General features: G+C 45.7%; 1 protein-coding gene across 1 annotated transcript in view; it reads left to right on the top strand.

The window, feature by feature from the left end:
• Nucleotides 1-25,683, top strand: part of BRAF (B-Raf proto-oncogene, serine/threonine kinase) — a 409,670-nt gene that overhangs the window by 371,095 nt on the left and 12,892 nt on the right. The window contains 1 exon segment of the mRNA XM_029616061.1: nucleotides 24,990-25,143. Within this exon segment, the coding sequence (XP_029471921.1) occupies nucleotides 24,990-25,143 (154 nt within the window).

Here is a 25,683-nt window from a genome sequence, read left to right on the forward strand (position 1 = left end):
GGGTCGGGGGGCACTGCAGCCTTATCAAGCCTCAATCCAAGTGTTGGATGGCCTGGGTTTTTTGATCAACTACCCAAAGTCCCACCTGCTTCCATCCCTACAGCTGGACTTCACCGGGGCCAGGTTTGACACAAGTCAAGCCATAGCATTTCTGCCATGGGACCAGGCACTGGCCCTGGTGTCCTTGGCAGCAGTGATCTCTGAGTTGCCAGGCCTCTGCCTACGAGATGCTTCGTCTGCTGAGCCACATGGCAGCGACAGTTCATGTTACTCCCTTTGCTCGGCTGCACATGCGCATGGCACAGTGGACTCTGTGGTCCCAGTGGCGTCAGGTGACCCAGGACTTTCGGGTGCACATCACAGTCACCCCGCCACTTCGTGATTCCTTATCGTGGTGGGAGACCCAGACCACCTTTCAGGTTTCTCCTCCTTAAGTCATCCTCACTACAGATGCCCCCACCTGGGTTGGGGAGCCCATGTTGCAGATCTCTGCACCCAGGGTCGGTGGTCCTCGCAGGAGGAGCAATATCAGATAAACATCCTGGAGCTCCGTGCGATCCAGTACACTTTATGGGCGTTCCGGGACTGCCTAAACAACAAGGTGGTTTTGGTTCAGACCGACAACCTGGTAGCAATGTGGTACCTGAATAAGCAGGGAGGCACAGGCTTGTTCCTCTTCTGTCAAGAAGTGGTCCAGATCTGTCCTGGGTTGTGTCCCAGGGCATCCTTCTTCATGCCACGTACCTGCCGGGAACCAAGAATGTAGTGGCAGACGTTCTGAGTTGCTCGTTCCACCCACATAAATGGTCCCTAAAGCAGGAGGTTGCGGATCTGATCTTCCAACTCTGGGAGATTTTGGATCTGGATCTCTTTGCTTCCCCTTGCAGCAGGAAAGTGGAGCAGTTCTGCTCCCTGTCTAGGGGGGACGGCAAGCTGACATCAGATGCTTCACTTGCCATTGAGCTCTGGCCACCTGTACATGTACCCTCTACTTCCGATGATGATGAAGACTCTCCTGAAGCTCCAACAGGACTGGGGAACCATGATACTAATCGCGCCCTATTGACCGAGACAGATCTGGTTCCCATTTCTGCAGGACCTTTCCTTCTGGGCTCCAATCAATCTGGGGACGTCTTCAGACGTCTTCAGATCTGATCACTCAAGATCAGGGCAAGCTACATCATCCCAAACTCCGGCATGGATGTTGAAAGGATGACTTTGCAGACCCTGGGCCTCTCGGAAGAGCTGGGCCTCTCGGAAGAGGTGTCTCAAGTCCTGGTGGAGTCCAGGAAGCCTTCCACTAGGAAGTCTTACAATCTGAAATGGAAGAGGTTCTCAGTTTGGTGTGAAGGACACAGGTTGGATCTTTTCTCCTTTCCACCTCAAAGCTTCTGGACAACCTGCTGCACCTCTCCAAGGCTGGTTTGAAGACCATCTCCATGAGGGTCCACCTCAGTGCTATTGGGGCTTTTCACTAAGGGGTGGATGGCTCGTCCATGTCAACGCAGCCTCTCATGGGGCGCTTCATGTGAGGCCTACTTCAACTCAAGCCTCCGACCTGACCCCCGGTGGTATCCTGGGACCTCAGAGTGTCTTAGCCCACCTCATGAGGGCCCCTTTTGAGCCCCTGCAGTCTTGTGACCTGAGGTATCTGTCCTGGAAGGTCATCTTCCTGGTTGTGGTCACCTCAGTGCGCAGGGTCAGCGAACTTCAGGCTTTGGTGTCATACCCACCTTATACGAAATTCTTTCATGATAAGTTGGTTCTGCATATGCAACCTAAGTTACCTCCAAAAGAAAGGAAAAATGCACTTTTGACTTACAGAGAAAATATCATACATCAAATCTTTCAATAATATAAAAACAATGTGTTTATTTCAAAACTATTAAAACAACCTTTCCTTTCCAATGTTAATTTTTTATATAAAATTGCTCATGTTAAATATTCCCCTTTGAGAGTATTAGAGCACTTCTCTCATAGAACTCTTCAACATATATAAATCTCCACACACTATTCTGCTGCTAAACTCAATCTCTCCCTAAAATATAGTACTTTATACATTAATCCCTGTTGATTATTAATAACCAAAAAACCCTACACTTCATGAAATTCTTAATGCATACATGCTCATGGTAGTGCTGTCGTTATTTAACAATGCTTCATTACAATGTTTAAACCACTCTTATGTGGTCTGCACTATCACATGTAGATATCCAAGATGCGTTTTCAAAATCCCTCATCTGTAGTGTTTCCCGGTTGTATGATATATATATATATACTCAAATGTATCACTTGTACACCATAGCCCATACCCAAGGTGTCAAGATTGGCAGTTCTAGCACAGGCCAAGAAAAGAAACACACAGATTTTGTCACTCCATTCCTTGGCGTTACAATTCATATGTCTGTCATTAACCTATCCACACTCTTCTTCTTCCAAGGTCTGGTTGCATTAGTTCTAAAGTCCAAAGCTATTATTGTCCAATCACTCTGCTACCTGCAAGAAGATATCTTGGCAGCTTCCCTTTGCCTGGTAGCAGAGCCGCATGTAGTCCCAGAATTATCTGTGTACCCAGGTGAGCACTAATGTGAGTTTTTCTGTGCTAGTATGCTAAAGCTTATATAGCATAATGCTTGTTAAGGGAGACGTGCTTTAGAAACTGCTTGGCAGAGTTAGTGCTTGAGGCCCGAGGCCTTGTAATGGCTGCCAAAAGACAAAGCCTTCGACATATAGTTGCTTGAGGAATGCATTCAACACACATTTTTTGTTGTGCCACAGTCCACAGCTTGAAGCCTGGGATGGTTTCCTCACTGCTAGCTGCATTTCATGCCATGCTTGCGGCTGAAGCCTCTAAAGGAAAGCCTTCTGCTATTACTGTTAACTGGAGGCCTAAACTATGATCCAGCTCTCACAAATTTTATTGTTTGCCTACTTGCAGGAGAAGAAAGTAACAGAGACTCTGAGGAGCCTGGCTGTAGTCACACAGGTATAGCACATCATGTGGCAAGGCTAGGGTGGACATCTGCAGTCCAGTCAATAATGTAGGAGTGAAATATGCCTTCATAGCCAGCAGCTGATCCAGAGTCACCACAACCCAAGATGGAGGAGGATGAAGAAGAGGAGAAGGTACAGGAGGAGCAGGAATAGCTTGAAGGTGAGCGCTTCCATTCCTAGGAGAAGCCAGGCATACCAGCACTGTCCATGAAGAGGAAAAGGTAGCACAATCTCCTATGGTTGTGCCTCGTGCCATTCACAGCCTGCAAAGAGAAAATAATGGTGCAAAATGACAGGCTGGCCAACCTAGTGGAGAGTGTGCAGCAGAACTGCATGACAACAAATGTGCAGCAGCAGATGTTGCACCACATGGATTCCTGGTGCAGCAGCAGGGGCCTATAACTGGAATGCTATATTGGGTCAGACCAAAAGGTCCATTCCGGTATTCTGTTTATTTAATCATCATTTCTGTCCATAAATGAATGATTAGATAGACTGTGGATGCAGTACAATGGCTATCTAAAACACTGCAGGAACAGAAGGGAGGCTCAAGCATGGAATCTCCAGTTAAAATAGACCATGCACACCGTGCTTTGGAACCACAGTGAAATAATTTACGAAGAGATGTGCTAGTTAATTTCCATGACTTTTTAATTAAGGAGCAAACCCCGAAGAAAGCACAATCTCTTGGGAAAATAATATGGGAGGGTCACTAAATCAAAATATATAGTGATCTCTGTCTTAACCTGAAGAAAAGAAGAGATTTGAAAGACATGACAAATAGTTTGAGAAAAGAGAATGTATGAAATTGCTGGCTGTATCCTTTTGGACTGACTTTTACAGTAAGTGGCACCACATACCATGTGAAAATTATGGCAGAAGTGAAGGAGTCCTTTTGGAAGATGGGGCTACTATTAGAGAGAGAACTTTCCAGAGCAGCAAATAAGACTTTAGTCCTTTTTTCAAAGCAGGACTTCTCTTAGTGGTACATGTTCCCAGTTCGAGCAGTAGGGCACAGCAGACAACTGAGAAGAATGTGGATCAAGATAATAGCTTGAAATGAACTGACAATCTATAAAATTTTTCTTTTTTACAAGTTACAATGATTTGTTATTGCTTAATAGAGGCTAAGATGAGTATGATCTTTTTGCATAATTTTTATTTGCTTGAATAAGAAAACTAAAAAATAGAGGTATATAGAATAAAAACAAATTGTTTCAGTTTATTCATTCATTTTGCAGGTCATAGTCATTCATCAGGTTCATCACAAATGAAAAACATTTTGTTCATTTGATTAATTTTTTTCATTTTACATTTGTCATAGGTATGATATCTGTGCTTTGACATAGTTGGCGCAGCTTAGTAAGTGAACCTACAGGGCTCATTCTTAACAGCTGGCAAATGTGCCAGCTTCGCTTATACCAGCTACCTTTCCTGCAGGTTGAACCCTGGGTTCTGGCCGCCAGCAGGACTTAGGTAGGTCCCGGGGTAGTCAGGAGCACAAGAGTCCAAGGCCAAGCAAAGTTCAGGGCAGGCAGCTGACAGCGGATACCAGAAGACAGGCCAGAGATCGGTACAGGCAGACAAGGTGAGGTCAGGTCCAAGGCTAAGGCCAGGTACAGGCAGCAAACAAGAATAGTCAAGATCCAAGCAGAGGTTAGAATCTGGGAGGCAAGCTGAGAGAAGACGAAGAGAGTCAGGACAAATACAAAGGACAAAGACAAGGGTAACAACAATGGCAGGGTACAGCTGGGTAAGGCAGACAAGGCAAGACAAAGGCAAGGCAAGGTGGACAGGAACTCAGGAACAAGGCAAGAAAGCATAAGAAAAACAGGAGCAGGAACACTGGAATGAAGGCAACATGCACTGAGGCACAAGGCACGTCAGGAGACCTGTTCCTGAGGTGTCTGATGCTTTTTCAAAGGAGCCTTTTAAGAAGGAGGCTCAGTGACATCATCAGGGAGTACCGCGGCCATCTTCCCACCATGGGCCCTTTAAGAGATTGAGTGTCGGGTGTGCACGCGCCTGGGGAAGCCGGTGGAGCGGTTTCCCATAGACGCATCCCTGGCTAGATTCAGCAGTACTTGCTTTGCTGATGGTGTCGGGGATGAGTGAGGTAGCTCACAGGGCTGTCCCATGAGCTGCCGAATATCATAACATTAAACTCAATGGAGGAAGGCCCCAGTTACTGCAATGTAAAAGAAAAAAATGGACCCAACTTGTCATGCAGCCCAGGCTCAATGCTGGGGCCTGTTGCTGAGGCCTGGGCCCAAGACCAGGCTGGGCCCCATTGCCAAGGCATGGGCTTTACCTTGGATGCTAAGGCCAGATGCTGAAGCACAACACAAGGTCAGGTCCCAACATCGAGGCCTCAACCTAGGCCTAAGTCTGACGCTGGGGTCCGGCAGGTCCCAGCCCAAGATCAGGTCCTGTTGCTGAAACTCAGACTTAGGCATGGGCCTGAAGCTGGAGCCCAGTCCAGCCCAGGTTCAGGATCAGACCTTTCGTCATCTTCTGTCTTCTTCCAACAGATGAAAATATCGCTGTCTGACCAGAGCACATGCCACAGTGACGCTACTGTGCCAACTTCCTCCTGAGTAGACTGCAGCATTTTTATGTATGGCTGTACATTTTAATGGCCTTACATCAAAATGGCGCTGTCCACCTGGAAGGAAGGCGCTTCAGTGGCATCACTGCAGCATTTCCTCCAGGCGGACAGCGCCATTTTCATTTGTCAGAAGAAGACTGAAGGAGGACAGAGGCCTTCACCTGGGCCCAGGCCCGGGCCTAGGCCTGAGACTCTGTGATGGAACCCAGCCTCTGGCCAGAACCTGATGTCGAGTCCCAGGCCTTGGCAAATGGACCTGGGTAGGGTTTGGGCCTGGGCCTTGGTGGTGGAATCCTAACTAGATGACAGGATTAACTGCTGGGAAAGCAGACTGCTGTGGGACAATCTAAAGGGAGAGCAGACTGGTTCTTCTGGAAGCCCTAACCCTGAGGACAGGGCTACCCTAAACTGCTAAGACGAGCAGACTTTGTATGTTTTGGAGCTGTACTGCTGAAGGAAACAGACTACATACATTTTCTATTACTGTCTGCAATAAAGCACTTCTGGTTGAGAATTGTTTTGTGTCCTGCTGCTTCTGTTCCCAGTTTGTATCCAGAGCCAGATTGTCAACTCTGTTACACCCTGGCTAACTTACAGAGTCATTTATCATTTCACATTAGGGCCGTGTGTTAGTATGCAAATGCAACATTTGTTATGCAAGTTGGAGGAGTTTGGGCAGAGTTAATGGAAATGAACAGCTCCTAACGTTAAATGTAATAGAGTAATGCACAGCAATGTGGGTTTTAATGCCAGAAATAATTACACCTTTTTTCTGTGTGTTGTGCCTGTGATAGCTGTGCATTACTGGGAAAAGGTTTAATCACATATGCCATTCGGGCAGGAGAGAGACTTTACATATGAATCAAAATGTCATTCTCTATTTATACCACTCTAAGAGGGGACACTTTTAACTCGGAGTAGGGTTTGGAAGGGTGGTTTTACATACATTTTAGGAGGTACAAATAGGAAAGTATACATCACTAAAGATTTTCTGTCATTTCAATTGATGAAAGGTACAAGAGGAGTTGATTTGTACAATATACTCTACGTAGCTTGTTTCACTCTCTACTAGCTTGTTTGAAGCTAGGTAGAGAGTGCATTGTACAAATCAACTCTTCTTGTACCTTTCATTAAATGAAATGACAGAAAATCTTCAGTGATGTGTACTTTCTCTTAGGACAAGCAGGATGGTAGTCCTCACAAGTGGGTGACATCATCTGATGGAGCCCGGCACGGAACACTTTTGTCAAAATTTCTAGAAGCTTTGACCAGTAGACTGAGCATGCCCAGCCTGCTACTATCAGCATGTCCACGCAAGGTCCCCCTTCAGTCTCTTCTTTTCCGAGGTGCAGTTGCCTCATGGTCCATGGAGCTCCAGTTTTTTCGAATTTTCCTTCAATTGTTTCGATCCCTTTTTTCTATCCTCGTCAGGTCCCCCTTCGCGGTTGGTGCTCCCTCGGTATGGTAAGACTTTTCGTCAGATTTTTGCTCCAACTCGCAGTCGATTCCCGACTCCCCATGTCGCAGTGTCCATCGGTCATTGACCGTGCGCCGTGTATGTTTCATGGCATTGACCGGTTTGCGTCGGTGCCCACAGACCATGTCCATCACAAATCCGCATGAGGTTTGCATCCTCTGCCTGGGGGCCTCGCACGATGTCCATGGGTGCTGTCTGTGCGACCAAATGATATCCAAAGGGTGTTAGGCACTCCTCGACAAAATGGAGAAACTTTTTGGGACCCCGAAATCCTCCACACCTGCGTCAGTTTTTTCGACACCCAAGGATCGCGGAGAACCGTCACAGTCGCTCCCTCTTGCGACCCCTCAAGCTAGCACTCCCAAGGATCGGGGCGAAGGAGATCGATCTTCGGTGGTCACTCCCCTCCCCCAGGGCTCAGGGTCATCGACTTCCTCAGCACTGGGAAAAGATCGGGCCAAGCACCAGAAGCAGTCCCAGAAGCATCGGCACTGATCACCGTCCAAGCACGGTTCCGGTTCTGGAGTGGCATTGGCGACTGCCAAGCTGCCATCGAAGTGACACCAGCCATCGGAAGACCCATTCTCCAGTGCCCCCAGTAGCCCGAGGTGTTCCCCATCGACACTGGTGCAGGGCGCAGTGCCACCTCGGGGACCCAAGGATGAGCCGGTGACTCCTCGTCCCCCTCCATCAGTCCTGATCACCTAGGACTTCCAGGATGAGGTGGACCACAGGGTGCAATCAGCGGTGCTCAAGGCACTGCAAAGCATTGAACTGCTGGAGCCACCGGCCCCCATACCAGTGCCCGAACCTCTGCCATCGGTATTAGCAGCCCTGCTGGAGCGTCTGGTCATTCTTCTTGGCGCCCTACTGATGCAGAGAGTGCCCAAGGGGCCCTCGATGCCCCATTAGCCACCAATGCCACCAGAGCGATCTCGATTATCGGATCATCCAAGGAGGAAGATGTGGCTGGGACCATGCGCCCTCGCCCACGGTTCCCCAAGCTGTTGCTGGACCCCTCCGGCTTACTATGGCTGATGATCCCCTCGATGCCGAGGGACCCATCAGTACCGTCGGTGTCCCTACAGCCTCTGAAGCCTTCAGAGCCTAGGGCATATATTCCTCATGGCCCTCGCCCTCGCTCCCTGGCCCAAGTGAGGAAGAGGGTCCCTATGACCCTTGGGGTGAGGATTTCACAGACTTGTCTTCTGAATATTCTGACGACCCCCTCTCGGAACCTTCTCCTCCAGAGGAGTGGCGCCGTCACCACCCAAGGACCTGTCGTTCGCGGGGTTTGTCAGGGCTATGGCTGAAGCCATCCCCTTTCAGCTCCTCATGGAGGAGGATGCACATCACAAGATGCTGGAAGTCCTCCAGTTCATTGACGCTCCTAAGGAGATTGTGGCAGTTGCAATCCACGATATTTTTAAGGAACTCCTCCTTCGCATGTGGGAACACCCCATCTCTGTCTCCCCAGTTAACAGAAAGGCCGATGCCACCTACTTGGTCCAAGAGAAGGCAGCTCCCCCACCAGTTGGTGGTCATGGAGTCTTTCTTAAAAAAAGGCCCGGCGGTCCCGTACCCATGCCTCTGGGACGAGAGCATAGAGAACTCGACGCCATAGGGAGAAAACTTTTCCAAGGCGCCACGCTGGTTGCCTGCATTGCAGCCTACCAACTTTAAATGACTCAGTACAACTGCAATCTCTGGAAGTGAGTCCAGGATTTTGCGGAGCGCCTTCCTCAGCAACAGCAGGAAGCTCTTGCCGCCATTGCTTACTGGGTCTGGAAGCAAGAAAACACAAGGTGCATTCCACCTATGATATCTTTGAAACTGCAGCCCACTTTGCCACTGTGGGCATCAGCACCAGAAGGATGGCTTGGCTCCGGGCCTTGGACCTGCAGCTGGAGGTCCAGGATAGGCTCGCCGACCTCCCCTGTATAGGTGAGAATCTGTTTGGGGATAAGGTCTGAGATTCGATGGCGCAGCTGAAGGACCAGCAGCTATCTGCTAGTGCCTCAGAAGGGCCATCCTCAGCCAGGAAATCCTCCAGGCAAGTTTCTCGTAAACCCTTCTACTGGCAGAGGAAGTATTACCCTCTAGCCGCTCGAGCTCTCACACCTCGAACCAGTTCCAGGGGTCGCCCCCCGCCAGCTGTGGGCCTGCAGACTCCAACTGGCGCCCCAGCAAGCCCCGGTCTCTATTTTTTGACTGGTGGCGAGGGAGCATAAGTCAGCTGGCAGTTCCCCGGCGCCTGATCCACCAGTCGGCGGCAGGCTCCTCAGCTTCGCCTGGCACTGGGAAGAGATCATGTCGGACCGCTGGGTCCTCTCCATTGTCTGCCAGGGGTACCATCTGCACTTCAGAGACCTCTCCCCCATGTTCTTCGTGGGGTTCATCCACCCATTTGGTCGTTCTTCAAACGGAACTCTATGCCCTCCTTGCATCAGGCGCAGTGGAACTGGTCCCTCGCAAATAAATAACAGGGTCAAGGATTCTACTCGAGGAATTTCCTCATCCCGAAAAGGAATGGTGGCTTGCGCCCCATTCTCAACCTCAGGGTGCTGAACAAGTTTCTCATAAGAGAAAAATTCAAGATGGATGGCCTACACATACAAGGCCTTTGGACCGCGATGGAAACATGTTGCCAGATATACTTTCTGGAGCTTCGGGCATTCAAGGATCAGTTGTCATCAAAGGAAGTTCTGATCAGGACGGACAACCAGGTCGCAATGTGGTACATCAACAAACAGGTTGGCACTGGCTCATTCTTCCTCTGCCAAGAGGTGGTACAGGTTCGGAACTGGGCCCTCTCCCAAGGGATGTACCTCCTGCCAGGTTAGCTCAGTGTGCTGGCAGACCGCCTCAGCCGGTCCTTCCAGCCACACGAGTGGTCCCTCAACCCAGGGGTGGCGACCGACCAGTTTCGACAGTGGGGTACGCCAGATATGATCCTGTTCGCATCTCCTCTCAACCACAAGGTGAGCAGGTTCTGCTCCCTAATGGTGGGGAATGGCCTTCCGGCCTGTGATGCCTTCTCCCTTCACTGGGGGCAGGACCTCCTGTATGCGTACCCCCCTGCTGCTCCTGTCAAAGACTCTGACAAAGCTTCAGCAGGACAGGGGGACCATGATTCTCGTGGTGCCCACCTGGTCAAGGCAGGTTTGGTTCCCGCTTCTCCAGGACCCGTCAGTGCGTGCGCCCATCCCACTGGGAACGGCACCTAATTTCATATCACAGAACCATGGCACCCATTGCCACCCCAACCTTCGGGCACTGGCCCTCATGGCTTGGATGTTGAGCCCTTAATCCTCCAGCCCTTACAGCTCTCGGACTGTGTTTCCAGGGTTCTGGTAGAGTCCAGGAAACCCTTGACATGGAAGTCCTACAGCTCCAAGTGGAAATGTTTTTCCATTTGATGTGGGGGGCTCGGGGTAGACCCCTTCTCGTGTCCTCTTCCCCAGCTGTTGGACTATCTGTGGCACTTATCTGAGTCTGGACTCCAGACCAGTTCTATCAGGGTGCACCTCAGCATGGTAAGTGCTTATCATCGAGGTGTCGCTGGTTCGCCCATTTTGGTCCAGCCCTTGGTTGGTTGTTTCATGCGGGGTCTCCTCCAACTGAAGCCCCCACTTTGACCACCGGCAGTATCCTGGGACCTCAATGTCGTCCTGGCACGACTGATGCGGCCTCCCTTTGAGCCTCTGCAGTCCTGTGACCTGAAGCTCCTCACCTGGAAAGTCATATTCCTGGGAACGATCACTTCCACTCACAGGGTCAGTGAGCTCCAGGCTTTGGTTACCTACACACCTTACATGAAGTTCTTCCATGTAAGGTGTGGTTCTGCGTACGCATCCTAAGTTCCTGCCCAAGGTGGTGACTGATTTTCATATAAATCAGTACATTCTTTTACCCACCTTTTTTCCAAGACCCCATTCCCATCCAGGAGAGCGGGCTCTCCATACCCTGGACTGTAAACGGGCTTTGGCCTTATACTTAGATCACACAGCAAGCGATAGATAGTTCACCCAGCTCTTCGTGTCATTTGATCCCAACAGGCTGGGGATGGCGGTGGGAAAACAGACCTTATCTAACTGGCTGGCGGATTGCATCACCTTCTGCTACACACACAAGCAGGCCTTCAATTATCCAGCAGAGTGAAGTCTCGCTCTGTGTGGGCGATGGCGGTGTTGGTGGCTCACTTGCTCTCCACACATTTGCAGCCTATTACTGCCTTGACAGAGATAGCCATCAGGACAGCGCCTTAGGTCAGTCCGTCCTGCGCAACCTGTTCCAGACCTGAACCCAACTCTCTCTGCTCATGCTTCTTGTGGGAACCAGACCGTCTCCTGTTACCCACAGCACCGCAGTTGTGTTATGCCCATTAGCATCTCGTTCAGCCGCTGTTGGTCACTGTCATTGGAAATGACGGTCTGGAGCTCTGTACTCACCCAGGACTACCTGGGTGAGTACAGAGCTCTCCTAGGACTACCATCCTGCTTGTCCTAGGAGAAAGCACAGTTGCTTACCTGTAACAGGTGTTCTCTTAGGACAGCAGGATGTTAGTCCTCAGGAATCCTGCCCACCTCCCCACGATGTTGGGTTCTCCTCAGTATGTTATTTTATTTTTTTGCTCGTCTGCTTTGCTGTGTTACGAGACTGAAGGGGGACCTCACGTGGATGCAAGGATAGTAGCAGGCTGGGCATGCTCAGTCTGCTGGTCAAAACTTCTAGAAACTTTGATAAAAGTTTTCCGTGCTGGGCTCTATCAGATATGTCACCCACATGTGAGGACTAACATCCTGCTGTCCTAGGAGAACACCTGTTATGGGTAAGCAACTACGCTTTCCTGTTTGTACCTCCTAAAATGTATGTAAAACCACCCCCCAAATCCCACTCCGAGTTAAAAGTGCCCCCTTTTAGAGTGTTATAAATAGAGAGTGATGTTTTGATGCCTATGTAAAGTCTCACTCTCTCTTGCCCTCCATATGCGATAAAAACCTTTTCCCGGTAACGTGCCTGCAGTGTATTAAATAGCGCAAGTGAGATACAATTATCGCTCCTTGCAGAAATTACCTATGCAGTGTGGGAGCAGGGAAATTATCCTAACCACACCCTCTTTTTTCTTTTCTTTTTTTTTTTTTAATCACAGGTACTATTTCTGCTATATTTATAGCATTTTGATAAATCTAGGGGTAAATGAGACCCTGAGTTAGAAGATTTAGAAATATTGAAAGGTGGACAGGCAAAGCCATCCCTCATCTTTGAAGCCATGGAAACTTTACTTGTTGAGTCCAGAAAGGAGCAACAAGAATCATTATTCCTGTCTCCTGTCATAATTTGAGTAATGAATTTGAGATGAGAGAAATTGGGGGGAAAAGTTCACATAAGGTTCTTGTTCCATTGAATGAGAAAGGCATCTTGTGCAAGTGCATCTTTTGCTCATCTCTTGGAACACTGTAGGGGAAGCTTGTAGTTCCATGGAGATGTGAATAGTTTATGAGAGAGTTTCCCCAAAGGTGAAAAGTTTTTGCACACAGTGATGAAGAGACAATCTGTGAGGTTGAAGACGACAACTGAGAGAGTCTGCTAAGACATTTTCCTTTCCTGGGAGATAAATGGCACAAGAATGAATGTTTTTTTAGATTGCTCATTTCCATATCTTGACTGCTCTCTTGAATAATTTTATTGAACCTGTACCTCCATGCTTATGTAGAACATTGCTATTTGATTTTCTATTTGAATTTGAACTATAGATTATTTTATCAAGTTTTCAAATACTCAGAGTGCATTGAAAATGGCCATTATTTCCAAGAGATTGATGTGCACTCTGGTTTCTCAAGTCCAATGAGAATAAACATCATTTAGATGAGCACCCCAATCAAGAAGCAAAGCATCCGTGGTTATCACATGCTGTATCCTTGACATATGAAACGTTTGACCTCAAAGAAGATTTTGTGTGTCCAACTGTCACTGAAGATCTTTTGGGATTGGGATCTTCCTGGATAACAGGTAAAGATGATGTTTCCAACAAAATTTGTGAAACCATGCCAATGGTGTAACATGGACTTTGGCTGCCTTGTGACCTGACATCTGCATGAAGGCCATTGATGTCACTGATGAATGAACTAGAATGAACTGTCCTGACCAAGTAGTACTTTCTTTGTTGTGCAAGACCATCCTTTCCCTGAATGGAATTTAATTGTGGTGCTGTGAATTCTAGGGAATGAAATGAAACTTCTTCAGACTGAGCTACCCATTGTAATGAAAAACTATCAACTTGACACATTCCCCATAAAGACACCGCACAAGCTTTCTCCTGGCGGAAGTCTGCTCCCAGAGACGTCTCTTAAAAATGACCAGCCCTAAGTGATAGGAACTTCGAACACCATTCCCATATCCTCTATGTCAAAGATAATCCTGAAGGCCCCCCCCCTTACAAAACCTCCCCATCCCCCTCCCTCCCCCTTCCACCCCAGCCCCCTTAAACTTCACCCTCTCTACAACCAAAGACACATCTGGGTACTCTCTTGCTATCACAGAGTACGAGGTTCATAGATGCACTAGGTGCCTACTCTCAAATAGTTAAAAAAAAAAAAAAAAGAAGAGACCAAGAGGGGAATAACAATCATTTCAGCCGATCTCCCACACACCTAATATATAAGGCACAAGGTTACAGTATATCGGCAGTATTAGCCCTAGTAATCTTTATAAACATAAAAAAAAGAACATAGCACAGCAGAGAGAGCATATAGAACTGCTGAAAAATAAGTGTCCCAATCATAGCACTACCTGCCAAACGTACTCAGGGCCAAAAAAGGAAAAGAGTAAAGTAACAGGGTCCACAACAATTAAATCAGGCCATTGTAGAAATTGAGATGCAAAACTGATGTCTCCGGCACATCAGAAACTGAAACCAGAGTCCACAGTAATGATTTGATTTCCAATGTAGCTGCTGCAACAAAGAAAAGAAAAATTAACTAGAGACAGGCAATCCAGCTGAAAAGGACAAAATAAATCTGTCCTGCAACAAACTGAGGTAGATTGCTCCAGCGGAATTCAAAACTGTAAGACAATGGTCAACTTTCTGCTGCCATGAAGCGGAGTCAGGAGCCAGTCTCTTCAACTTCACATTGCGGCGACGTAGCCAAAAAATCTTTAGCTGCTTGCACAGTCACACCATCAGATTCCCTGCTCTGTCCATACCTTCAACTTAACCGGGTAGATTAATGCAAATCGTAACTGTCTCTTCGCAAGCGTGGCACAGATAGGTTCAAATTCCCGGCGCTGGACTGAAACCCTAGCCGAGAAGTCCTGAAAAATCAGTATATGACGGCCTTTGTAAGTAAGCTCTTTACCTTTGCGATATGCCTGTAAGATACGCACTTTATGCGCGAAGTTTAAAACTTTTGCGAGGACTGTTCGTGGTCTGGACTTATCCATCAAGAAGGGGCCCCACATGGTGCACACACTCGATCCATAGCTGATTAGTAAGGTCGACCAGGCCCAACTCCGCTGGCAGCCATTTTTCTGAAAGCTCATGAAGCTTCCCATCAGAAAGGGCATCAGCGAATCCAACAAATCTCAGGTTAGACCGACGGGAACGGTTCTCCAAGTCGTTGATTTTGGCTTCATGCGCGCTGACAAGTTTTTCTAATTTGTCCACTTTGGCGGTCAGAGCTAATTTGTCGTCTCCTACTAGACCAACCCTTCCTTCTGTGGTATCCAGGTGTGCGTGGGATTTGGACAGAGAACTTAAGAACATGTGAACATGCCATACTGGGTCAGACCAAGGGTCCATCAAGCCCAGCATCCTGTTTCCAACAGTGGCCAATCCAGGCTATAAGAACCTGGCAAGTACCCAAAAACTAAGTCTATTCCTTGTTACCATTGCTAGTAATAGCAGTGGCTATTTTCTAAGTCAACTTAATTAATAGCAGGTAATGGATTTCTCCTCCAAGAACTTATCCAATCCTTTTTTAAACACAGCTATACTAACTGAACTAACCACATCCTCTGGCAACAAATTCCAGAGTTTAATTGTGCACTGAGTGAAGAAGAACTTTCTCCGATTAGTTTTAAATGTTCCACATGCTAACTTCATGGAGTGCCCCCTAGTCTTTCTATTATCTGAAAGACTAAATAACCGATTCACATCTACCTGTTCTAGATCTCTCATTATTTTAAACACCTCTATCATATCCCCCTTCAGCCGTCTCTTCTCCAAGCTGAAAAGTCCTAACCTCTTTAGTCTTTCCTCATAGGGGAGCTGTTCCATTCCACTTATCATTTTGGTCACCCTTCTCTGTACCTTCTCCATCGCAATTATATCTTTTTTGAGATGCGGCAACCAGAATTGTACACAGTATTCAAGGTGGGGTCTCACCATGGAGCGATACAGAGGCATTATGACATTTTCTGTTTTATTCACCATTCCCTTCCTAATAATTCCCAACATTCTGTTTGCTTTTTTGACGGCTGCAGCACACTGAACCGACGATTTCAATGTGTTATCCACTATGATGCCTAGATCTCTTTCTTGAGTGGTAGCACCTAATATGGAATCTAACATTGTGTAACTATAGAATGGGTTATTTTTCCCTATATGCATCGCCTTGCACTTATCCACATTAAATTTCATCTGCCATTTGGATGCCCAATTTTTCAGTCTCACAAGGTCTTCCTGCAATTTATCACAATCTGCTTGTGATTTAACTACTCTGAACAATTTTGTATCATCTGCAAAATTACCTCACTCGTCATATTTCTTGTCAGATCATTTATAAATATATTGAAAAGTAAGAGTCCCAATACAGATCCCTGAGGCACTCCACTGCCCACTCCCTTCCACTGAGAAAATTGTCCATTTAATCCTACTCTCTGTTTCCTGTCTTTTAGCCAGTTAGTAATCCACGAAAGGACATCGCCACCTATACCATGACTTTTTACTTTTCCTAGAAGCCTCTCATGAGGAACTTTATCAAACGCCTTCTGAAAATCCAAGTACACTACATCTACCAGTTCACCTTTATCCACAGTTTTTAAGATCTGCAATTTGTGAGGAGAGGTCATCAAACTGGGACGCTAAGGCTATGACAATTGCGGAGGTAAGATCCACTATACCCTCCTGTGGAGGCAGATTCCAATGTGGCAGCCATTTTCCCCTCTATGGTGCTCAGCTTCTTCTCCTTTATAGTTAAATGGATGGACATACCTCAGTGTTGTACCCCTTTTCACCTCAAGGATTAACTGTAGCTACCACCGAGGAGTTAAAACAGTTGAAAAGGAAGGCTTAGGATTCAGATGGTATTGGATCTTGAGGCAAGGCCCCCAGAGCCACAGGAAACATGTCCTCCCTATCTCACTGCATCACATACTTTTTTAACAGAAATATTTACGATGATTAGTCAATTCCTTGAATATCTAGTTCTCTTGGGTAGACATTTTAATTCAACAGCAGATCCCAGTGTTGCTACTAAGCTCCCACGAATATCTGGGAATCAGACATCTGTTACTGGAATACCATTTCTCTTGAAAGAACTTTAACTATTGAATGTTTGGAGGGAGTAATACCTGGGTGAGTTAGATTTTTCCTTTTATTCTGATTCTCACCAGAGTTACTCTCTATTGATTTTTTTTAATATCACATACCCTATTTTCTATGGTGCTAAAGCGTCTACAGGTAACTTTACATTTTCTGATCATGCACCTATATCTATTAAGCTCAGGCTGGGTGCTTCTTCCTCAACAGCATTTAAGTGGAGCCTAAATACTCATTTATGTTATGATAAAGATTTTAAATTATATCTTATATGTAAATGAGAAGAATATTTAGAATTTAATGTTTCTCCTGATTTTTTTCCAGATATGTTATGCAAGGTTGGGAAACGTTGTTATGAGAGGCACTATAATTGCCTACATAGCTGGGTAAAATAAGCTTAGAGATAATGAAATTTTAAGACTCAATCGGGAGATGACTAGACTTAAATTTCTTCATATCTCATCATTGCAAATTTCTGTTAAAATTCAACTTGCTGATATTAGACATACCTTAAACCAATTACTCCACCAGAGAATACTGAGATCTTATGGATTTCATAGTACATTGTTTTGTTATGGTAATAAAGCTGATAAATTCTATCACTTACAGGGGGGGTGATATACAACAGCGTCTTAATCTACGCGAACAGTATTGGATTTTTACCCTGCAGACAGTTGATCCAGGGGGACTGAACGAGAAAATTAATTGGTACACCTTAACGTAATAACCAATGTGTGAAAGAATATTAGTGCTTTTTATTAACATGATCTGATGGTGGACTGTATATGAAGGTTTAGAACTTGAAGAGAATAATTCAACAGAATACTTATCATGGGGTATTAGAAAACTTAACAGAGGACTCAATAAAATGCTTCTATCTCGACTAAGGATTTAACCCGGAGACTTTAAATATGCAACTAACGACCTGATAGAAGACTTAACATGGAGGAGCGTAATGTCAGGTAGACGACCTGTTAGAGGACTTCTCTATGCACCCGTGAAGATGATTGACACCATATTGACGTCAGCTCCGCAGGAAGTGGATATATACCCTGCCTTTTCGCCATTTTGAATTAAGCGGGTCCGAGAACGGACCGCCAAAAAAAAGTGCATGATTAAGAAACGCCAGTTTTGCCGTTTTGGGAAAGTTTTTGAACAGCTCTAATTTGAAGGATGGAAGGATTGACAAGATTCAACCCCTGAAGCAGGACCCTTGGTGGTCTGAAACGTGACACGTCGGGACTTCATTTTTGACCTCAGTTTGAAGCTAAGTACTGCAATTTTTGCAAATGACTGTTTCTTGATACAAAAGCTTTTTGTGGCTTTGTTTGAATTTACTGATTTAATTTCCCGTGGCAATATAATTTTCGAAAAATTTTAATAATAATAATAAATTAAAGTGACCTCTCCTACATTGGGTCTGATTGTTAGACAGATCCCTTTGGTAACGGTCCTACAAAAATTGTTTTTCATATGTGGCGTATAAAATTCTGAATAATTGATCCAAAAACCATATTCTATTGCTGTGTATGCGTACTCCCGGTTTTTGGAAGCTGGGCTTATTTTTTGTGGGTAGATGAATGCCAGAGGCACAGGCAGAATAGAGATATAGCACAGGAAACGGTGGCCATCTTAGAGAGTAGTGCAAGTAAGAGCAGCACCCTGTCAGCTAGCACTTCCTCCCACACCTCATTATGCCAAAACCATTTGCCTGCAAAGAACCATCTCCCTTTCCACAGGCCATAGCCAAAGCAGCTGGCAAGAAAGACCCACTGCTCATCATGGCAAAGGAAACCCCCCATGGTATTTCACAGAGCCCAGACCAATGTGCTGGCATATTGGGTACTCAAGTCCACTGTTTGGCCAGATGTAACCAAGCTAGCTCAGTGCTACCTTTTCTGCCCACCAACCAGTGTGCCCAGTGAAAGTGTCTTCTCAATGACAGGGAATATTGTGAGCCTTCATTGCTCAAGAGGAGTTACATGCTCTCATGGGCCTTTGGGCACAATCTACTAGGGGCAGAATCTCAGTTTGTTTCACCATAGGAGATTTGTAAAGCACCCACTTGGTCCTCCTTGCACACTTTAACCAAGCATTATAGAATGAATGTCTGAGCTCAGGCATCGTCAATATTTGGAAAAAGTGTGTTGCAAACAGGTCTGGCAGGTGCCCACCCAGTTTAGGGAAACTTGGGTACATCTCAGTTGTCTGGATTCTACTCTGACAGCATACAGACATGCTACTGGCTGGTACAAGAAGAGGATTCACGTATACCAGCCTCTTCCCCAATGGGTTGAGATTTTGGGTTTTGAAGTCAGTATTGACTTAGGAGAGAGTCCACAGCAAGGAAAGTGGTCTGAGTGACAGGACAGGCAGAGTTGGGTACCCAGCAAGGGTTGAGGCAGATGGCACTCAAAACAGGGTTGGTCCAGGCAGTCATCAAGGCAGAGTCGGTATCCAGGCAGTGGTCAGGGCAAGCAAAAGTCAAAGCAGGTTCAGTAACCAGGCACTGGTTGAGGCAGTGAGAGATCAGTCAGAGGCAAAAAGGAGAAGAGACAAGGGCAAGGAAGGAATAGAGACTAGGCAGGGGTGAGGTAAGGAACTGGAACAAGGCAGGAAGCAAGGCAGACAGGAGCGAAGGCAAGGAGCAAGGCAAACAGGACTGAGACGTAGCAATGAACATCAGTTGATGCAGGAGGACATGTTGCAGAGGCACCAGTTGTCTCGCTGGGCTTTAAAAGGGCTCCAGCGTGTGATGTCATTGGGCTGCGGCATAGGCCTTTTAACTGGTGGCCATGCGTGCATGCCTAGGAGAAGCAAGTGCAGCATGGTGGTGTGTCAGGGTGAGTGAAGACTGTCCGTGGCTTGACTACCACAGACTGCTTTCACTCACCCTGTAGACTGCTCGGATGGAAACTATTCTGTTTGTAAATACTTCAGATCTGTTTGGTTATTCTGGTTCTTTCTTTGAACAGGGTGATCCATATAGTCTCTGGGTTGCTGCTTGGTTCATATCCCCTGCTCGCAGTTTATAGGGAGTTACAGTTTTGGTTCATGTATGTCACTTGTTACATGTTATACTGGCAACTGCAGGTAGCACATAGTCTTAAGTACTGTAGTACAGTAAAGCATCTCTTTTCAGTCTCCATCTGCTGGTAGAAGAGGAAAACCCAGTTGTCTGGACTTGTCTGTGGGACTAAAGGAAAGAAAATTATCAAGTAAGAACCAGTTTTCCTTTACATGCATAACTGTTGGCCTTGCCCTGAAATGTTCCTAGATTGCCTTTTTTTTATGTGCATTTGTATACATGAAATATAAAGTACACAAGTACACTACTTAGGTGTTACACTCGACATGGCCTTATCTATGTGTGATCATTTCAAAACTGTTGTAAAATCAGCATTTTTCAAGCTAAAAAACTATGACTTCTACACAGGCTGAAGCAATTACTTGATCATGACACTTCCTGGATTACACTGCAGACATTAATGAAGTAGATATTAAGACCCGTGCACAGGCATACATATGCGCTCATTTGCCACATTTACTTCATTGTGCAGTTCTAGCCCGCCCACTCCCCACCCCTTTTGGTGAAAACATTTTTTATGTGCGCACAGGAAGATACACGTGTACCCGGGTGGGTTTTAAAATTTGCATGGTGTGTGCCGCGCCAAGTCACACACATCTCCCAGCTTCAGCGTGCGTGGGGATTTTAAAATCTACCAGTATTAACTCCTTCGTTCGATTACTGTAATGTTCTTTACATAATCCAGAGCTCTGCTGCAATCCCAGTCCCTCCATTGGCTACCTTTATTTTGGTGTGGAAGTACAACATTGCCTGTCTAATACATAAGCTTTTGAATAACCCAGAGAATGTATGGGTAAGTTCTCTTCTGTGTAATTATCAACCATCCCACTGCTTAAGGTCAGCCAATAAGGGTCTGTTTGAGACTCCTGTAAATCTCGCTCATCTTGTTGAGACCCCAAGACCGTGCTTTTTCCGTGGCTGAACCATCATTGTGGAACTCGCTCTCAGAAGGAATCAGGATAACATCAGCTAAGGCTAGATTCAAAAAATTACTAAAACCGTTTTCTGTTCAAGGAGGCATTTAGCATTAACCATTAAAACTCTGGCAGAGCATTTGTTGAGATGCTGAACTTTCAGCCTGTGTTTTACTATATACTGTATGTTAACGTATTGGCTAAACTCTGAGCCTTGTTTAGTTTTTGTCTTTTGTTTGAATGTAAATTTTATGAATGTATATTTTGAGACTCACTTCGAACTTTGTAGAAGCGGGCTATAATTTTTTAAAAATAAATACAAACTAGTTATACATGTACATACTAAGGGCCTGATTTTAAAAAGCATTTACTCGAGTAAAAACCAGGTTTACTGGGGTAAATTCACTTTACTTGAGTAAGTGGGTTTTTGAAAATTGCTACAATATATGCCATTGACTTGTCTATAGGATTTACTCATATAAGTGCACTTTACTTGAGTAAATGGCTTTTGAAAATTGCTACAATAGTAGCTACATTTACGCATGTAACTCCTTTTGAAAATTACCCCCTATTTTTATACATGTAAGTGTTTTGAAAATTCACCCTGTAATAAAGATTTTTGTTGCATATATGCAAGCAAGATATTAAACTGATAGCCTTGTAAGTAAAGCTAAGACTTTTTCAATATATGCCCTATAGAAGAAATTTTGTTTGACAATTCAGCAAAAGAAGGGTTATGTGCTTCTCTAAATAAAGAAGTACATAACATATGGGATAGTGAGATGCTTGGATAAATGGAAGAGGGATGAAGAAATAGAAATAACACTGGAGGAGTTACAAGCTTGCTTTAATCGGATTAAAGATACAACAGAAAATGTAATTTTAAGAAAAACAATGCAAATTTTTGTGACAAATGTACATATTTTAAATGTGGGCATTCAAAGCACATTTAATTCAATCAGATAAATGTATCAAATGTTCAGTTCATAGAGAATCATATTTATATAATTTTTGGTCTTGAAAATACTATCTTTTTGGCAGAAATTACTTAGATATCTTTAGCAAGTTGTTGTCATCTCTGAGGATGTGTCTCTTTGAAATATTTGATGGCTTGAGTCCTGAAAAGCAAGAAGGAAACATTTTATTTGGGAAAGCCTTCTTGATACCAAAAATAAACAATTTTATCCTGTTGGATGTTGCCTGATCAACCTACTATAACACAATGGAAATTGAGATTACATAAATTATTGTTTTTTGAGCACTTGATGGCAAAATATTTAAGCATAAATATATGATGCTTTCTTAGAAGTGTGTCCCATCAAGCAAGAAGCATACTTTTTAACTCTTGAGTGGGAAACTCTGGAGCTTTTTCTTGGTTAGATTTTTTTTTAATCTATTACTTTATGAATCAAGTTTTCAGTTAAATTGGGGAAATTACACTGGGCCGGATTTTAAATGCCCTGCGCGCGTAAATCCGGCCGGATTTACGCGCGACTATTTTGCATAGGCCGCCGGCGCGCGCACAGCCCCGGGACGCGAGTAAGTCCCGGGGCTTCGTAAAAGGGGTAGGAAGGGGGCATGTCCGGGGTCAGGGGGCGGTTCGAGGCAGGACTGGGGCATGGCGCCAGCCCGGGGGTGTGGTCGAGGCCTCCGGACCAGCCCCCGGGTCGGGTGATGGCGCGCCAGCAGCCCGCTGGTGCGCGCAGATTTACGTCTGCTTTCAGCAGGCGTAAATCTGCCACAAAAGGTAGGGGGAGTTTAGATAGGGCCGGGGGGGTGGGTTAGTTAGGGGAAGGGAGAGGAAGGTGCGGGGGGGGGGGTGGAAAGAAAGTTCCCTCCGAGGCCGCTCCAATTTCGGAGCGGCCTCGGTGGGAACAGGCAGCGCGCGCCGACCCCGGATTTTATAAGATACTCGTGGCTACGCGCGTATCTTATAAAATCCAGCGTACTTTTGTTCGCGCCTGGTGTGCGAACAAAAGTACGCGCTCGCGCAAAATTATAAAATCTACCCCACTGTGTTTTTCTTTGCTTTAGGGTGACATATTGATATTGAGGGGAGGAGAACGAAGGGAATAAAATGTATTCATATAAGTGCTCTTGTTATGTTCATTTTGAATATCTTTTTGAAAACTTAATAAACCAGTTTTGGGGAAAAAAACATGTTTTCCAAATTTTTCAGATTTTTTTTTATGGGTTTTTACATCTCTCTACCTGTGGTTAAAGAAGAAAAAAGTTATATTTGTACAGTATTTATGTAGATCACTATTTATTTATGCATTTCTTATATACCGTGAGTCAGAACACATGATTCTATCTTTACGGTTTATAATATAGCTAAAAACAAGTAAGAAACATGAAATACAATAAAATTAATAAAACAATAAGAATAATTAATTAAGTTAAACATAGTACTAAAAGAATAAAATAGAAAGAAACTCAATAAAAAGAGCATAGGAAAATTTCGTGTGGAGTCCAACTGTCAGTGATCTGTTAACTCTCGGCTCCATAGGCTTCTTAAAAACACCAGGTTTTCAGGTCTTTCTTAAATAGTTTCAAATCCTCCTGCATTCTCAACTTTGGAGGCAAGCTCAAGGGCCTCCATTTGAATACTGGGGACAGTGCATGTGTCATGCATATTCATTGGGGTAGATTTTAAGAAAGTGCGCCTTCGCGTACTTTTGTTGGCGCACCAGGCGCAAACAAAAGTACGCTTGATTTTAGTAGATACGCGTGTAGCCGCTAAAATCCAGGATCGGCGCACGCAAGGCTGCCGATGTCGTGTAGCCGGCACGCGCCGAGCCGCGCAGCCTGCCGCCGTTCCCTCCGAGGCCGCTCCGAAATCGGAGCGGCCTCGGAGGGAACTCGCTTTCGCCCTCCCCTCACCTTCCCCTCCCTTCCTCTATCTAACCCACCCCCCCGGCCCTATCTAGACCCCCCCCTACCTTTGTCGGGGGATTTACGCCTCCCGGAGGGAGAAGTAAATCCCCGCGCGCCAGCGGGCCGCTAGCGTGCCGAGACGCGACCTGGGGGCGGTTCCGGAGGGCGTGGCCACGCCCCCGGGCCCGCTCCCGAAACGCCGCGTCCCGCCCCAAAACGCCGCGCCGATCCGACACGCCCCCGACACGCCCCCCTCGAAAAACCCCGGGACTTACGTGAGTCCCGGGGCTCTGCGTGCACCGGTAGGCCTGTGGAACATAGGCGCACCGGCGCGCAAGGCTTTTAAAATCCGCCCCATTGTGGATAGCCTGAAAACCCAACCGGCTAGGGATTCCTAATGACAGATTTGGGAATCACTTCTTTAGAATGTTTTATCTGTAATACCACTTTTGGATCATGTTTACAAATGATGAATGAAATGATTTTGCAGCCTAGAAAGTAGATGCTTAGTTGTTTGCTAGCAGTATATTATTATCCAGTATAAATAGAGATTACTCATTTTTTAATGATTTTATTGAATTTTGATTTAGATCACTTTTTTGAGTCCACATTTTTTTTTGGTTTGATATTTTGAGATTGCAACATTTTGATTAATGTTGTTAGATAATAATCCATGAGAGGAAAAAACTGGTATTGTTGGCATTATCTGGTTCAACCTATCCAACAATCATTTGCACATTAGCAGATACTCTTATAAATATGTCTGTTAATCACTGCTGCCTATTGTTTTATTGAAACATGTTTTTATTCATTTCAATAACCAATTGAGTGAGCAAATAGCTTGTAAGTAACTGGACATTTAGAAATAAAATTTATGGTTCGGGAGCACGTGCGCATGTTTGCCGGTGCCGCACACATGGATACAACAATTTTATAACATACGCATATGTTATAAAATCGGCTATACGCATGTACATGTTCACAATTTTATATTAATACCTGCATCTGCAAACATATGATGACTCGAGTGCCTAAGTGGAGGGAATTTTAGTAGCTACACGTGCTGATGCAATTACCTCTTTCCCCAGTTTGTTCCCAGTTCGGCCCAGTAAAGGAGAGGACTTCCTAAACTCCCCAAGTAACTTGCCTCCGTTTTAACCTATTAGCCCCGAGCCTTAAAACCCCGCTGACTAGCCTAGTGTTTTTTTGTTATATGACTTACACCCTGTCCATAGCAGAAGAAAAGTTACGCAGTAGGGGTCCCCGGCGCTCACTTGTGCACATAAACATTTACGCGCATACTTCATGGTGCAGTCCCTGCCCCTTTTGGGGAAAAACATTTTATGCACGTACCCATGCAGGATTTAAAATTTGCGCAGCGTGAGAGTTGCGCGCGTAGGGGTTTTAAAATCAACCAGGATGGGTAATTAGTATTCTAATTTTTGATCTTTTTTTATCCTAGTGCCTTATATTGTATTATCTTGTTACAGATTCTTGCCTCAATTGAGCTCCTTGCTCGGTCATTGCCAAAAATTCACCGGAGTGCATCTGAGCCCTCTTTGAATCGAGCTGGCTTCCAGACAGAGGATTTTAGTCTGTATGCTTGTGCTTCTCCAAAAACACCCATCCAAGCAGGAGGATACGGTGAGTTCACATTGAACTGAGGGAATACTTGTTTTGTACTCATTCCAGAATCAAATATGGTTAGGTTCTTGATATGTGAAACTGGAATTGTAGAACTCAGTTTTTTTTGCCAACAGTGTAGTACAGAATCACCTCACATCAAAGAGCTAATGATTGATTTTTAAAAAATATGCACGTGCATCCATGTGCACGTGCTACCCAGCACAAGCACATGGACGTGTGATTTTATACCTTGCGCGATCCTGCCACCTCCTCCTCCTCAGGCTGTTCTATCCTCAGCAGCTTTTGAGGAGGAGTTAGAGAGGCGCGTGCGGTTGGCGGTCGTCCAGGCCCTGCAGGGCATCGAGCCTCCGGTTCCACCGGGACCGCAACCGCCACAAGAGCAGATTCCGATGATGCTTGCGCCTCTCCTGGAGCGGCTGGATATGCTGCTTGGTGTATTGCCGATGTAGCCAGCTCCGATGCCCCAAGCCCCTTCACGGTTTAGGGGAGCATAGCTGCTGCCACTACCTGTTCCCATTCTGATGAGCGATTCTTCGG

This window comes from Rhinatrema bivittatum, chromosome 9, assembly GCF_901001135.1.
Source record: "Rhinatrema bivittatum chromosome 9, aRhiBiv1.1, whole genome shotgun sequence".
Lineage (NCBI taxonomy): Eukaryota > Metazoa > Chordata > Amphibia > Gymnophiona > Rhinatrematidae > Rhinatrema > Rhinatrema bivittatum.